The following is a 17,704-nucleotide window of genomic DNA, read 5'->3' on the forward strand; positions in this document are numbered from 1 at the left end:
TAAGAGTATTGAACCTCTAAACTTAGCTTGGAGTTTTTCTTTAATTTAAAAATGATCGATAGGGGAGCTAACTTTTGGCTTTCATCTCTGAAAGAGGGACTGAGCTTTTAAACTCATGAGCTTCTTCACTCAGAAACAAAGAGGCTGAAGTTATTGTAAAATGAGAATGAGGTACAAAATAGATTCAATGATAGAATGGAATCAAGTATAAAATATAAAATCAATGCTTGCTTCTTTCATTTCTAACAAAAAAGTGAACTTGAAAAACTTTTAAATAACTGATGGGAATACACTTTGTAAGACTGTTGGATAGGAGTCCAGGGTGCTGGGTTCAAATCCCATAGGGATTGGGTAAATCACATAGCCTCTCATCTGTAAAATGAGAAAGAAAGAATAAGGCCCTTACCAACAGCACATCTATGAAATAAATGATTGAATAGACAAAACTTCTGATGGGTACATGATGGACAAAACTCTTAGCTGGAGGAGGCTGAGATGGAGGAGGCAGTAAAATTTGAGAGGTAAGGTGTAGTCGGGGGTTTGACATATTTTCCACTCCTCTGATCTTAAACTTGTTCTTCCCTCCTTTTTCTCCAGTCCATACTTACAAACGGACTGAATGCCCGCCCAGCTGCCCTCTCCTGAAAGCTGATTATACTTAAATCACAGCCCAGGGATTAGCAGAGAAGGATCCCATGGGAGATGACAATCAGAGCCTGTCCTCCTCCCCACAGCTTCTCTTCCTTCTATCGAGTTTATGCTGCACTTTGAAATTGGACTCCTAAATTGTCTTTATGAATTGGCAATTTCTTCCTATGTCTCCTTTACCAATAGAGAAGCTGCCTGCATCTTAGGGGGAAGTGGAGTCCACGTATCCTGTGATGCCATGAACACACTCATGAATACCAAAAGGATGCTCCTAACTTGGTCAGACTTTTTAGCAAAGCATCATGGCTAGGATGTTGGGGTCTGAATAGAGTGAATGAGGAAGGACCAGAAATCTAAAAGAAGGGTGTGTTTTGTGCGTATGTTTGTACCCCCATGGCTCTTTGCCCATCTCCTCCTCTGGCGTGCAGACCCTATCTGGTGACTTGGGCTTAACCCCCATTCTGAGTATTTCTCCTCCTCAGGATTATGTAAGTGACACCTCTCTGTGCCCACAGGATAATCAGATTCCAGGACTACATCCTGTTCCTCCCCTGTGGCATGGTGCCCAAGTATCTCAGACACATATAAGCCAGATCTACCCAGGCGGGGGCTGCCTATTTGCAAGAGAGTTGCCACAGGCCCCAAAAGGCATGACTTGCACCCTGCTTCCCAGGCTACTCCTGCTCTTACCTTTGGCTGCTCCTGCCACAGGAATCCCCCATGGCCCCACCTCCCCACTTCGCTACTCGAGATTCCTTGGCCCATCCAACATCATGTATCTGCGCTGGGACTTTGACATTCAAACCGAGATTATCACATTTGATCTGCAGGTCCGGACAACTGGCTGGGTGGGCCTTGGTGTCACTAATCGCTACAGCAATGTGGGAGCTGACCTAGTGGTTGGAGGTGTCCTGCCTGATGGAACTGTCTACTTCTCGGTGAGTCTAGGTATAGATTCTCTGCTCTCCTGGGGATGAGAGTAACTTGCTAGAGAGCGGCAGCTCTGGGCTCCTGCAAGATGGGAGGGAGACCTTAAAAACAGCCAGAAACATCTCAAGAATATCAGGCTGCTAATCCATCATTTAGTCACTCAATAAACAGTTATTATGTGCCAGGTCCCATGTGTAGTTTTTATTCTGTGTCCATGAACACAACCTGGACACAACCTCATCAATCTCAAGGGAGCTTTCCTGAGACTCTTCACTTCCAGTGGCAATGTTTACACTTGTCCTAGAGTATCTATGTCAAGAAACACATACAGAGGATCATAGACCATTAAATATGGAGAAACTTCACTATCATTTAGTAACAATATCTTCCTTTGGTTGGTGAAAAAAATCAAATTCAGAGAATTAAAATGATCATTTACCCCAGTGGGGATCTGAAGCTACTAAGCAGCAGTACATATAGTCAACCAATGTCTCCATCTATCTATCTATAAGCTGAATACAATATACTGGGGAAGTGCATTACTCTGGAAGTCAGGAGACATAAGATCAATCATTTAATTCCACTATGCTTCTATGTCTTCATCTAGAAAACAGATTTGAAAATCTTCTCTTCTGGTTCATATAACTCTAATACTCGGTGATCTTTGGAGACAGAGATATACAATAGAAAAGACACACTTTAATAAGAATCATATGATTTGTGTTCAAATTCTATCTCTACCACTTGCTGTTTATCCTTGGACAAATCAAATCTCTGTGGCCTCCAATTTATTCCTGTGTAAAATTAGGGAATTGTACTCTATGATATTCCATTGGCTCCATCCAAACCCAAACCATAAAATGAGAACCTTTGAGTGTCATTTCAATATCTTCAAGTAATAAAAAATACACACATAGAGCTGAAAAGTAATCATTCAATAAATATTTATTGAATGTTTACTATATATAGGGTTTATATTAGCTATGAGTTGTTGTTCAGTCATTTCAATCATGTCTGATTCCTCATCGCTCCATTTGGAGTTTTCTTGGCAAAGATACTGGAGAGGTTTGCCATTTCCTTCTCCAGCTCATTTTATAAACAGGATTAAACAATTTTGCCTAGAGTTGTTCAGCTAATAAGTGTCATGGCATCACCTTCCTGATATTATGGGTTGTCTTCAAGAATGAAGTGGAAGCCTCTCACTAAGAATGCAAAAGAGTTTCTTCCCTCCTTCCTTTCCTTCCTTCCTTCCTTTCTTAATTCCTTCCTTCCTTCCTTCCTTCCTTCCTTCCTTCCTTCCTTCCTTCCTTCCTTCCTTCCTTCCTTCCTTCCTTCTCATTAATTGCCTCAAAATGAATATAAAAGCAATTGTTGCTATTCTAGCCAGAAATCCTAAAGTTCTTCCCCTCTCAGATTGACTTCTTTGGGGTTTATTTATCTATTTATTTGGCCATTCTTTGCCTCATTTCTTCCCTAATTTTAATCACTGAATGGGTGTTGCCTCAGTCAAACTGAGACCTGTAAAGGACCTTAGCTTAAAAAGGCCGAGGTCTTCCACTGCATCCAGGGCCATCTTCAGTCATTGTGATGTAGCCTTTGGACTCAGCCCTTCCTCATTCAAAGCCAATTCACTTGCATTTCATGGCATCACCTTCAAGACTGAAGGACAAACAACAAGGTCATATTTGAACTCAGGAATATTCCTTCCTGACTTTAGGGCTGGCATTCTACACACTAGGGCACCATCACCTAACAGCCATATTAGCTATAAGTAGAGGTGTCATGATTTCAGGAACCTAGATTTGTTACATGGTCTGACAAAGGATGTGTCTTTTGCAAAACCTTATGTAAAAGGACCTACAATGAAGTGAGCATAAGCAAGAAAATATTGTGCATAGTAACAGCAAGAATGGCTTAGCTCTTCTCAGCAACACAAAATCCAAAACAATTCCAAAAGACTTATGATGAAAAATGCTATTCACCTACAGAAAAAGAACTGATGGAGTCTGAATACAGATCTTTTCACTTTATTTACTTTTTTCAAGGACCTTTTGGGGGGTTTTCTTTTACAATATGATTATTTGGAAATGTTTTGCATAATTGTACACATATAATCTATATTAAATTGCTTCCTTTTCAGGGAGGGGGAAAAAGAGAGAGAGGAAGGAAGAGAATTTGTAACTCATTTTCAAAAATGAATGTTAAAAATTAGCCATGCATGTAAAATTTTTATTTTTTAAAATTTTTTTTGTTTTTTTTTTTTTTTTTTTGTATGTAAAATTTTTAAAAGGAAACTATAACTCATTTCACCAGATCAGAAGTCAGTTTCCTCATCTGTAAAGTGAGGAAAGAGATGTAGGATTGAAATATTAAGATTATTTCATCTCTGTTACTTATTATATAAATATATATATGTATATTATATAAATCACCAAGCTCCTCTTGACTTCTGTTTCTTCATTTATAAAATCAGGGAGCTGGAGTAAATGATATCTGAAGTCCTATGATGTAGTGAATAGGTATACTCAGCTGCTCCAAACCCTTTATCTTAAGACCAATTATTCCATGAGCTCTTTGAAATCAAGACTCAGTGCAAAATATAGAATACCCATAAGTACAAGGCATGATTCCCTGCCTTCAAGGAGCTTACAATCTAGTTTAAAATAAAAACAAGTTTTGGTACCTATGAAAAATTACTTAATAGTAAAAATCAATTCAGCAATTTGAGAGTATGATATTAGAAGTAATTATTAAGAGGAAAAATGAAAAAGTTGGTGCAAGTGGAAAGAAGTGATTATGAAATCAGAGACTTCAGTTTTCTCATCTGTAATATGAAGGGTTAATTTAATATACATAATTTATATTAATATATAATTTAATACATGTTCTAGCCTCATTTGCAAATATTCTGAAACTCTGATGTGTGTGTGTGTGTGTGAGTAAGTGAGTATTTCTTGGGAAGTGTGTGAATTTAACAGAGTATTTCCTGAAGCCTTAGCCTGATGGGTACTAACTGTTAAGAGAAAAGAGATCTAAGCCCTACTCTTGTGGAAATCCCCTTCTGATTCAGAGGCACGATTCTTCTGTGTATAGCATCCTTCTATTTCTCTTTTTTCCCATGTGGCAGGACCAGCACTTGGTAGATGATGATACTCTGAAGGAGGATGGGAGCCAGGATGCGGAGTTGCAATTGCTGAAAGAAGATGCTGTCTACACCACCATGCGCTTCTCTCGACCCTTCCGCACCTGTGACTCCCATGATGGAGACATCACAGTAATAACAGAGGAGGGTAGGGGGTACTGGTGGGTGGGGGCCAATTTTCTAAAATTTGAATTCTGAAACATTTCGTTGAAGTTCTTTCCCCTGAGAGACTTGGAATCACCCCCAAATAAGGTCAGAATCCAAAGCTTTCATTTTTCCTAGGGTTTCTTTCCCCCTTCCCCTTTTTCTCAATCAAAGCTTTCCCTCATCCTCTCTCTTGAGCTCTCCTACAGGCTGGAGTCCCATATGTGGGAGGCAGATGGTACAATGGAAAGAAAAATAGATTTTGTAGTCAAGAACCTGATTTCAAATCCCATTTCCGTCACTTTGTACCTGTGTAAAGTTGGGCAAGTTTTCTATATGTATGGGTCTTGGTTTTCTCATCTGTAAAATGAGAGGGTTACACTATATATCCGGTAAGGTCCCTTTCAGCTCTGAAATCTTTCCAATTTTCATTCAGTCAAACTCTCTCCTTAGAAAAACCTGTGCTGAATAGGAGTAGACTCTGAAAAGATTTACCTTTTGATTACATGTATGTACATTAATTTGTATGATAAACAAGGCTTATCTAAATGTAGAGCTGCAGCTCTTGGATGGAATAGATAGATATCATCGGTGATAGCCTTATCTTTGCTGAGAAGAGATCCAAGGGTAGAGTCTTACTCCACTAAGAGGGTATACTGGTCCTAAAAGCACCATTAAGGCTGTACACTTTTTGATCCAGTCTTCAGTAGTATTTGGTTTGTCAAGCCAAGTTAACAAGAACTTATGAAATAAGTGCAAGGAATATGATAAGTGCTAGAAATAAATAAATACATAAATAAATAGTCAGAAAAAGCATTCCTGCTTTTAAGGAACACAGTCTAATGGGGGTAGTCTGCTACATATAAACAAAATGTATTTAGGATAAATTGGAGTTAATCTTACAGGTAAGGCTCTAGTATTAAGGGGATTAGAAAATCTATTTTACAGAAGGTAGAAATTTAGCTGGATCTTAAAGAAAACCAGAGATAACAAAAGACAGAAATAAGGAGGGAAATAATTCCGGTATGAGGAACACAAATATGTGGAGGTCAAGAAATCATAAGAAAAGTTACTGGTCCCAAAGGAATTTTTCTTTTAAAAAGGAGCCGATAGACATATGCAAAATATCTCTAATAGTTGAAGTACAAATTGTTACCACGGATGACCATAGGTTTCCTGATACTGATGTCACGGCATTTTGTAAGAGGATGTAGACATGGCTCCTGGAATGGATGATCTAAGGAGAAGACCATATTGCTCTCTTATAATAAGTGCAATTGCATAATTATGTCCCTCATAATTATAACAACTGTCTTTGTCCTGGGTCTTGGGAGCCCGGCCTGCTCTCATTAGAATTCAATACAAGTAGTTCTCTGAGTGGCTAAAATGCTGGAACTCCTGGGGCTCCAAGCTCCAAACTCCAGGAACCAGGCCCCAGTCCTAGCATTCCTGGACCATCATTGCCTCCTTATCCAACTAGAATTATATTTGCCACACCTAAAATATAGGTCTTGTCTAGAGATACAAAGTTCAGAACAAAAGTGGCACTAAGGAGCATTCTCCAGGGGATTAGAGATTAGCTCTATGTTTACTTTGATTAGTTTTGCTCTTTCCCACCAAACACTGATTGCATAATAGTTCATCACAAAGAATAGTTAGTAAACCCTTTTTTGCAAGCAAAGCAGCAAACAAAAATCAGAGAAGTGATGTTGATTAGAAAAAAGCCGAGGAGATCAAGTGTGAATGAGCTCTTCAGCTGGGGGAGTCCATTAAGATCTTAACTCTAATCATGGTACACAATACACAATCTTAACCAAGGAGAAGTCTTATTTCTACAGTTTGTAGGAAGGAAATGTGTTGAGGAGCCAACTTCATATCTACAGCATCTTTCTCCATGGGTTCTTTTCTGAAGAATGTCAATTTTAGGAATCATAACATCTCCTTCTGAATGGAGCATACTGCAGTTATCTGTCAACCACAACTCTTAGTGGGAGCTAGGTTCAATATACATAGTGATTATGCTTAACTGAGTGTATGATGATTGCTATGGAGAAGACATCCTTCATATCCCTCAACTGATTCTCAGTTTCCTTTGTCAGAGTGACACAATCCGGGTCCTGGCAGCTTATGGGCTGGATGACACACCAAAGCTGGAGAGAGAGCGCACCTTTGTCAAGTCAATCTTTCTGCTGCAGATTGTCCATCCTGATGATCTCGATGCCCCGGCAATCTCATACATTCATGACTTGGAAATCACTGATGTGAGAGACTTGTCCATTGAAATGCCTAGGCCCTGACTTCCAATTCCCCACCCCTAATCTTCCCAAGCTTTCTCACACCACCCCTGGACCAGAAAGGAGAGGAGAGGCACATATAGGCCCAGGGAAAAGGGAAGTACAAGAGAACTATTAGAGACTAGAAATAGAGGTGGGGGAGTAGAAAGGAAGCAGGACATTGAGAATGATGAAAGTGGGAAGGGGACTCTCTTTTATTTTTTCTTATTTATTCCTTAAACAAAAACCCTTCAATTTCCAGGAATCAAATCTAGGGTGCATAGTCCTTATAGCATTAAGAGAGTTGATATAAATTGAAAATAATTATTTTCAGCTAATAAATGAGAATGAAAAAGCAGTCAGTGAACACTAAATACCTTTCTCTCATCTCATCATCTCATAAATATACTTCAACTCTCAGCTATCTAACGAGTAATATTTTACTGATCTTTCCATTAGTTTTTGGATTTTTTCATACAACAGAATCTTCCTCATGAGGAGACCAAACCAGACCAATCAAGTCTTTTCTACCCTTCTCCCCAAATTAATCCAAATGTATATACCATTTTCCCACACATGCAGCTCCTAAGAGTTGACCAAAAATTGAAAGTCTTGGTTATAATTCAGACATGATGTGGTCCATTGGATATGACCTCAGTTGGACCCTACATTTCTCCATTTACCACCTAGAAGAGATCTTAAAGACCATCTAATTAAAGTCTTTTATGTATAGATGAAGAAATGGATCCATGGAAAGATTAAATTACTCTTCCAAGTTTACATCAATAGTATTTAAATACAGATCCTTAAATTCAAAATCCTAGGCCCTTATCATGTTTTCCATCTCAGATGAGGTTCCCATCTCAGCTAGATGTTTTTGTCTCTCTCCAACCCAGTTTCTCATCCCAGAAGATGACACGACTTATGCCTGCACCTTTCTTCCCCTGCCCATCGTCAAGGAGAAGCATCACATCTATAAGGTGAAGCCAAGGTGGGAAGGGTGAAGGAAAAGCCAAGGGATTGAGGAGAAAGGAGCTCCTAGACCAAGGTTATAATGAGAGGGAAGGGAAGGGTCCTAGATTAAGAATGTAGAGTGAGCCCAATTCCCAGATCCATGAATTATAATTTGTAGGGGATTGGATACTCTACAGAAACATTCCACGTAACAAGTGATAAAAATTAGGTAAATTTTATGTTATGATTAATCACTGCCAAAGAATGAAAAAAAAATTTTTTTATATGCCTTGATTTCAGAACTTTATCCATTACAGAAAATACAGTGTCTTCTAAGAGTAAATAAAACAGCATCCCTGCCCTCAAAGGGTTTACAGTTGAATAGTCCAGGAGATAAGCAAGCTCCATAGACAAATAATTATAATGCAAAATAAAATATGATAATAAATAGAAAGTTGCTAACTCTGGTCTGAAAGCTCCAAAGAAGGAAGGAGGGTTATGGGATCTGTAATGAGGGGCAATAAAAAATAAATTTAATCTTGGCCAGACTCTTGCTTCAGGGTGAGGGAAGGAGAACAGACTCCCCCTCATCTCCCTCGTAATCCTTTGCCCCAAGTTTGAGCCAAAGCTGATCTACCACAACGAGACGATGGTGCACCACATCCTGGTTTATGCCTGTGGCAATGCCAGTGCCCTCCCCACGGGCATCAGTGACTGCTATGGTGCTGATCCTGCCTTCTCCCTCTGCTCCCAAGTGATCGTGGGCTGGGCTGTTGGAGGCACGGTAAGTCCTAGATGCTTTGAGAATTATTACCTTGAAGGAGAGCATGCAGTTGCAAGATCTGGGGGGCCGGACAGATGGAAGAATAGGAGGGTGGGTGGGAACAAGAGTATTTAGGGACTAAAGTGCTTGAGGAGGATCAGAGCCTGAGATGTCTCTGCTTTGTTCTCACCATTATATACCCTTCTACCCCAGAGTTACCAGTTTCCAGATGATGTAGGCATTTCCATTGGGACTCCCCTGGACCCCCAGTGGATCCGGCTAGAGATTCACTACAGCAATTTCCACAATCTTCCAGGTGAGAGGGTAGGGATCTGGTGGCAGGGTAAGGAGCAATTAATGGGGGTGGGCTGATTTCTTTGGGATCAGGACAAGTATGGGAGGGCCCCTGTCAGAGACCTTTAGCTCTTCTCCAATCCCTGAGCCTCTTCCTCTGACCTCCTTTTCCCCAGCTAAACCTTTCTCTGTCCATTTGGCACCTTGTCCCCCACTTTCCAGTAAGCATGTTTCCCTTTGGCCAGGGGTATATGACTCTTCTGGGATTCGAGTTTACTTCACCCCCATCCTGCGCAAATATGACATGGGAGTCCTCCAGCTTGGATTCTTTACCTTCCCCATCCACTTCATACCACCAGGAGCAGATTCTTTCATGTCCTACGGGCTCTGTATGACTGAGCAGTTTGATGAGGTGAGGTCAAGAACCTCTCACCCGGCTTCTCTCCTTGAATCCAGAGCTATGCTCTGCCTTCTACACTGTCCCTCTCCAGAACCCTACTATCACCTTTGGCCCCAAAACATTATTAAATAAGATGTGGTTCTGGAAATTAGGTGCTGGGGAATGCCTGGGGAGCAAGAGGAGAATACATAAAAGGTGTGCGGCTAGTAGGGCGTTTTGCAGGAAAAGTAAGAGCCTAGAAACAACGGGAATGAAGGGAGAATCTGGGAGAGGAAAAGCATCACTGAGAAACCAAGGTTAAATGGGCAAAAATATGTGACCAAAGGCAAATCACTTCTTCAAACAGAGCTTCAGTTTCTTCATTTGTAAAATGAGGCTCATGAAAATACAAGCTTATTTTGAGTAAAGTGATTTTTAAGCCTCAAAGTTCATGTAAATGTGGGTTGTTATAACTGGACCACAGAGTTTTGAAAGAGGCATGGCAAAGTTGATTCAGAGCCTGAATGCCACGGATTCAGGTCCTGCTTTGGACACATATTAGCTATGCGACTTGGGATAAGTCAATTAACTTCTCATTCCAGGTAACTCCCTAAGGACCTAAGCTGTTGAGTTTTCTTATCAAGGAAATCTAGGTATCAGCCCCCATGTATTTATATGTGCCCAGGTCCAGTTCCCTATTCACGTAAAATTTTTAAAGCAGCCAAGTCCTTATAGATCATACAGTTTAATCCTCTCATTTTATAGATGGAGAAATGAAGGTTAAGAGAAATAATATGCTTATTTGTAATTATAAACAGGAAGTTAGGGTGCAGCCCCACTGGGTTTGGGTTTGGGGAATCAGATGCCCCTCTCCTTCCGTGTCACAGATAAATGGGATTCCTGTGCCTGACATCCATGTTTATGGTTATCTTCTGCATACTCACCTAGCAGGGAGGTCTTTGCAAGCTGTGCAGTACAGGTAAGGGTAACACGTTGCTTTCTGGAGACATAGTCATAGTAGTTGTAGTTGTGAGAATGGAGATAGGCAGAAAATGGCCTCTGTACTACAGCTAAGTGGGATGGGAGGCTGTATATTGGGGATTAATGAATGGGAAATGGATAGGGACTGAGATTGAGATCCTATTTGTTACTTGTTTTATGGCACGAAGTGTCCCTGGAAGTCCACATACCTCCCTTGCCCTGGTTTCTTGTCTATAGTGTTCTCATTTACTTATTCCATTTCTTCCCCACCCCACTCTCCCTCCCAATAGGAAAGGAAAGCAGGTCAGGACCATCTGCAAGGATGACGCCTATGACTTTAATCTGCAAGAGACTCGAGACTTAAAGGAGAGAATAACAATTAAGATGGTGGGAGTCTTGGGAATGGGAAGGGGGGGGGCGGGTCAAGTGGTAGAACTATAACCAAGGGCTATCCATGACTCCAACCTAATCAAGCCCTAAGACTGCTCTTGGGTTCCTTATTGTCCCTTTGCCCACCTGACTTTCTTCCCTCGTGTTTCACTCTGGCCAGGGAGATGAATTGCTGGTGGAGTGTCACTACCAGACCCTCGATCGTACCGCTATCACCTTTGTAAGTGCCTCCCAGAGCTGTCCCTAGAAATTTGGGGTGAGCATCACTAAATGTGCCAGTTAGACAAACTGCTATGGGGGGAGGGGTTGAAGAGACAGAGGGGAGGGGAAGATTACAGAATATTCTGGGGTGGGGGAGATAGTGAAACTCTACCGCACTTCAAGGTCACTATTGAGGATGGGAGCACTTGGTGGGGAATGTAGCCACCATGTGATATAATGGAAAGGATCCTGGGAGTCGGAGGACTTGAGTGTGAATTCTGGGTCTGCCATTTTTATCATCCTATGACTCTGAGCAAGCCATTTAATCCTCTTGTCCTTGGCTTCTTTTTACATTTCTATAATGTATAAGTGTGTGTGTGTGTGTATATATATATATATATATATATATATATATATATGTGTGTGTGTGTGTGTGTGTGTGTGTATATATGTATATACATATATAAATTTATATTTATAACATGTGGGATTTGGACTAGATGTCTTTTTTAGCTCTATGAATCTAGGATTTGATAATTTTCTAATTTTATTAAATATTCTCAATTGTTTCTAACTGTTAAAAGAGTATTACCAGCCCCTTCCAAATTTCCATAACACAAGACAAAGTCCTTGTGACCTTACTCTAGTAACTACATAAACATGTATGTATATAATCTGTGTATATATATGTACATTTACATATATGTGACACATGATATATATGTGTGTATATGCATAAATACATATATAGAACTAAATTCCCCAACCTTGCTTTCTACTTCCTTCAATTACCCCCAGTTTAGATTGATACTAATCATCAATTATCTCATCTGTAAAATGAGGGAGTTGGACTAAAAGATCTTTGGGATTCCTTATATAATCTATGATCTTGCCCACTACATCATACGCTTTTTCCCCCTGAGGTTTTTCTCCTTAATATATTTAGGGTCAGAAACTGGGGACAGTGAGTCTTGGACTCTGGTCCTATTAGCATGGTTCCTAGAAGTCAGAGCCACTGTACTGCACTAGTATTTGGAGTTAAAGCAGTCAGGGGTGAGGTGACTCTGTCATAGGGAAAGAAGAGAAATTGAATTCTGGAAGTTCCTGACCTCATCCGAGCTCTGTTGTTTTGTGTTTCTGTCTCTTCCTGCCTCTGTCCTCTGTGTTCCTGCCTTTCTTTCTCCTACTCCAGGGTGGCCCAAGTACCATTAATGAGATGTGTCTCATCTTTCTCTTCTACTATCCCCGGAACAACATCTCCAGCTGCATGGGGTACCCAGACATCGTCCATGTGGCCCACGAACTTGGAGAAGAAGCATCGGAGTAAGTAAGCCTAGAAAGGGAAAATAAAGAGGAGGAAGAGGAGGACGAGGAGGAGGAGGAGAAGGAGGAGCACAATTAGAGACCTGGAGAACTTCTTACTGGGCTACTGCTATTCTCCCAACTGCTTTCCCTTCTTCTCTTATTACCAGTATCTTGCAATTTCATCACTTGATAAGGATTTTATGTATGGACCTGTCAGTAAAGGCTACTCAGAGAAATAGATTACAATTATTGGTTCTAGGAACCCTAATTATTATACAATATGTACTTCTATATGAATTATTCATGTCTACATTTTTATATATCATTTTGATTTAATCAAAGTCTTTGCTTTTCTTTAAAAGAGTAGTTCCCATCTCCATCTCATACCCAATCTCATATCAGTCTGTTTTTATATCTCTTTCTTCTCTCCTCATCAAATTTCCTCTAGGTTTTTCATTGTTTTTCAATAGATGAATTCATGCATAATTTCTACAAATATAAATTGCTAAAAGAGCCAGTAGTGAATGGCCATAGTGAAGGAGAATGCTGGGAGAAAGAACACCTAACTACGAGTCCCACATCTGATACTTGCTAACCAGCTGTAGTCCTCTGGATAAATTAAACCTCATTGTGCCTCTGGTGACTTCCTAGATCTTATACAATGAGTCATAGACTGTTGTATTATTGTTCTTCATCCTTCATTCTTGAAGAGGACCAATGATATCAGGAGGGTAATGTGTTGACTTGTGAGTAAATTGAATGCAAGTGAGGCAGAAGTACACAGAAAGTCTCCTCCAGCGTATGTGAAAGGAGTTCCCCCAGACCATACAGGGAGTTTCTCATTATGAGAAGCCACAAATCATGCTGATTGCCCAAAGCATTTCTTGTTGGAGACTGGAGTGTTAGGAAGAGAGAGTTCTTACCTTCTTCTTCGATTCATTCAGTTGTCTCTGACTCTTCATGTTCCCATTTTGGGGTTTCCTTAGTAAAAGTACTAGAGTGGTTTGCTATTTCTTTCTCTAAGTCATTTTACAGATGAGGAAACTGAGGCAAATAGGGAGAAATGACTTGCCCAGGTTCATACAGTTAGTATGTGTCAAAGACTGGATTTGGTCTCATCAGGAAGATGATTCCAACTCTAGAGCTCTGTCCACTGTGTCACTTAGCTGCCCCAATTTTTATCTCACCACCTACTAAAAATGTTACCCCTAAATTAATGTCAGGAACTCAGTTGTCCAGGTTTAATATTCATATTAGCAAATGAAACTCATCTTACTATCTAGTAAATACTATGTGCCGTAGAGAATAACATTTTAGAGCATTAAAACTGTGTGCCTTTATTAAAAGGATTATTTGTGTCCTCTTCATGTGTTCCACCCTTGGTGGCCATCCAGCTTGTCTATCTTGTGCTGATCTAATTCCCTTTTCTACTCCTTCCACTTCATGTTTTCTCATATTTTTTTTTTTATCGCATGCCCAATTTCCTAGTGATTTTCATATTTCCCACCTCCCCTTCCCATCCCCTCCCTTCTTACAGCTCCATGGAGGGCATGATGGCCATGAATAATGTCGACTGGACTCCAGAAAATATCAAAAAAGCAGAGAAAGCCTGCAAGAAGGCTGACCAGGTGGTGGTAATAAAGACCATTGATGTGAGTGACCAAGTTGGACCTGTCTCTCCTTTAAGGTGTAGGGAAGGATGGGAGGCCATAACGATGAAAAATGAGAGAGGGAAGGAAAGGACTGGAGGATGGGAGTCTAGAGGCTAGAAAAGGCTAAAGAGAGGGAAGGGGATTGAGAAAATAAGGAGGGAGGGCAGCTGAAGAGTAGGGCGTTGCAGTGATGCTTTGGGAGAATAGAAAGAAAGGGGGAATAATTCCCTCAATGAGGAGAATGTCGACAGAGGAGAAGGCTCTTTCCCCTCCTTCTTCTCTCAGCCTCTACTTCTCTCAAAGTCACTTATCCTTCCTCTTTGTCCTCAGGAGTTGGTGAAGAATCAGACAGGCCACATTCCAGACATAATTCCTACTCCCCGTGGGCCTTGCTTTGAGTCCACAGGGGGCAAAATAGAACCAGGAGACAAGACCCCTGCGGGATACCGAGCTGCCCCTCAAGTCCACTCTGGCGCCAGTCCTACAGTTCCCTTAACTATTCTCCTACTCCTACAGGGGGTCTTTTCTTGGCTTCTGGATTCCCTCCAAGGTGCAGTCTGAGGCCATCCTGAGACTCCCATGCTTAGGGCCATATACATGAAAACTTCCTTCCTGTCCCCACTGACCCTGATTCCTCCTCTATCCCTTCCCCCACAAAAAGCCTTCCCCTCATCCCACCCCTGATTCTGACATGGAGTGATAACCCTCTCACAACTCAATCTCGGCTCTTAACCAATAAATGATGAAGATTTGCCTAATAAAGCCTGAGGATTCACTAGCTAGAAGCTGGGTGTTTTTTTAATAAATCTCTGATCAAGGAGTGGAAAAGCTATCTTTGTAGTCCTATTGGGGATATGAGGGCACAGCAATTTGGGAAAGGGAGTTAAACTCTGTCCATACCTCTTCCCCTATTCCCTGATACTTCTTACTGTCTAATCTGGCACTTCCTTGGAGGAGAGAGCAAGGAAGAGAGAAGAAGCTGGACACCGGGGAGGTACCGGTTACATGGATCTGAAAAGCAAGAAGATTGGGCAAGGCGTTTTCTTCAAATGGGAAGACTTCTAAAAACACAACAGAACTCTCTAGTCCCATATCTCCACCTTCTCCCCTTGAGCTAAAGTGCTGTATGCACCAAAAGCTATCCAATTGTTTGATAGTTCAAAACACATTTAAAGTCATAGATTCCCCCATCAGGAAACTCCCTGGATTTGGGCAACATAAAAATGCCTTCTCTGTGGCTGATGCTCAAAATATCCCAGACAGGAGCCATACAGGGTTCAGTCACTCCTGATATAAAAGGCTTAAATCCCTCTTATTTCCATCCTGTTTCACAGTCAGAGTTCTGGTGCTCCCTAACTGGAATACATCATTCCTTAAAGAAAGAGACTTTAGCGTTAGCATTTCTTAATAAGTCATTTGAGTCATATTCCTTGAGTTTGGATGTAGTTATTATCATATCAGAGATGATGGGACTAAGCATGTGCCTTGGCTCATTCTAATGGACTGCATACTATGGTTCCTTGTTCAAGGACATTTGGGAAACCAAAGGCTACTGGACAGTCCTCAGGTAGGTCCTCATAGCTGGAAATCGTGTTAAAGAACATTGATAACTAAGCCAAGAAGAGCCAAAAGACAGAAATCCACCGTTACCCATCCCCAGGTCCAACTGAGCACTGTCACAGCTTGCTCCCAAAAAAAGTACTTAAATTAAGGAAGAAGTAGGCAGGGCTTTCTCCTTTATGTAGCCTACTTTGTGGCTGACTTTTCCTAATCCAATCTCCAATCATCCTCAACAAGAGACTGAGTCATGAGGACACATATGGAGACAATCCTAGCTTCCTCTGGTTTCATACTCTCTTTAGCAAGGATCCAGAGCAGGCAAACCATTACAAAGATCTAGGGTACATTCTCTATTCCGTCACTCTTGTTACATTAATATTTACATACAGAATGATTACACTGGATATTAAGAAAACATCTAATTTAATGAAGACTTCATGAGTAATCACAGATGCAAAGAGAATTAAAATACATCCTCTTGTACATAAAGTTCATTAAGTCATGGTCAAAAAACAGCACTTTACCTTAGATTCAAATTGACTAATGCTTTAAGATAAGACCATTTAAGACAATGCTGATTCACAGGCAGAACAGAGCTTCTTGGATCCATTATGTTATTGAGAGACATAGAGGGAAGAAAATACATACATATATGTGTGTGTATAATACATAATGCATGTATGTGTGTATGACAGGAGCACTTTCTGGAGCCCTCTTAGCTCACAGAAACTTTGAAAGTCCATGACAATAGTTGTTAAAACAAGCAACTTTACTTTGAATTCTTAAATGGCACTCATTTTTCTATTCCTCTAACCTCCTTGGATCTCTTATTAACACTGATTATTTAACATCTCTTTAAAGCACAATCACAGTTCATTCTAACACATTGGTTCCAATCCAACAAGCATTTATTGAAAGCACTTTTGACAGACAGGATACTGTAGATGAAAAGAAAAATGGACAAAACCACAAACAACCCCTGCCCTCCAGATGTTCACAGTTTTCTGGAGGAATGATATCAGTAAACAAAAGTACCTGAGACAATTCATTCAACAAATATTTACTGAGTCCTACGATGAGCAAACTAGCTAGGAACAAAAAGTAACTTGCTCTTGATATTAGTGGGCTGTGGGGAAAGAAGGTACAACCTGAACCTGTTTTGTTTTTATGAAATCTGGCATCAAGAGATTTGAGATTTCTTTTTCAGAATCTGGGGGAAGAAAGGAATTATATGGGTTGCTTAAGTGGAGAACAAACAAGTCAGAATTTTTTATAAATCTAGCAAAGCTAGGTCTTGGGTCACTACAAATTGTTCCCTTGTGGTAAGGGTATCACATAAAATGATATAGTTACCCTAAAAAATACAACTGATTTCCTCACTACTCCCTGAATTCAATCTCTTCCACCCCCATGTCTTTGCACAGGCTGTTCTCCCCAACTAGAAAGCTCTTTGTATCACCTTTGCTTTAAGACTACAAGCTTCCTTCAAGACCTAGCTCATATCATTTCTTATATGATTTCTTCCCTGATTTCCATAGTGTTAATATTTTCTCCTTCCACAAATTATCATCTGTAGCTTTTTTGTGGTTAAAACAATACCTTAACATCTCATTTAGTTATTTACATCACATAATTACATTAAGTGGACAGAAAATATTTTTAATCCATCCCATCCCAGGTCATCCCTATACACATTAATTTAAATAAATACACATCTATGTGGATCCCCTTTATATTCTCTGAATTAAAAACATTGTCTCATGTCACACACACACACACACACACACACACACACACACACACAGGCCAGCGTTGTTGATTCCTAAGTGGGGTAAGCCATGAACTTTTGGAAATATTCAAGCAGTTTAGATCATCTGAATCTTCCAAGGACATCTCTCTCTTAAGAACTTTAGCATTGATTCCACAATATGGGAGACACTGGCACAGGACCATCCAGCATAGCGTGCCCTCAGCAGTGAAGGTGCTGACTGAGCTCTATGAGTAAAGCAGAACTGAATTAGCCCAAGGGAAAGGAGAGATAGCTGCACAAAGGTAGAGAATCCACCCCAAATGTTCCTAGGGATCATT

At 40.5% G+C, this 17,704-nt stretch overlaps 1 protein-coding gene across 1 annotated transcript; it reads left to right on the forward strand.

Moving 5' to 3' along the window:
• The first annotated feature begins 1,298 nt into the window (after positions 1-1,298).
• LOC141543883 (putative DBH-like monooxygenase protein 2) lies at positions 1,299-14,617 on the forward strand. The gene is made up of 13 exons (XM_074269553.1): positions 1,299-1,586; positions 4,706-4,852; positions 6,964-7,125; positions 8,034-8,117; positions 8,708-8,875; positions 9,068-9,170; positions 9,394-9,560; positions 10,415-10,506; positions 10,799-10,895; positions 11,059-11,118; positions 12,292-12,422; positions 13,942-14,056; positions 14,387-14,617. The coding sequence occupies exons 1-13, from the start codon at positions 1,299-1,301 to the stop codon at positions 14,615-14,617; spliced, it is 1,845 nt and encodes a 614-aa protein (XP_074125654.1).
• The last annotated feature ends 3,087 nt before the right edge of the window (positions 14,618-17,704 follow it).

The sequence above is a fragment of the Sminthopsis crassicaudata genome, chromosome 5 (genome assembly GCF_048593235.1).
Source record: "Sminthopsis crassicaudata isolate SCR6 chromosome 5, ASM4859323v1, whole genome shotgun sequence".
In the NCBI taxonomy this organism is placed as follows: Eukaryota; Metazoa; Chordata; class Mammalia; order Dasyuromorphia; family Dasyuridae; genus Sminthopsis; species Sminthopsis crassicaudata.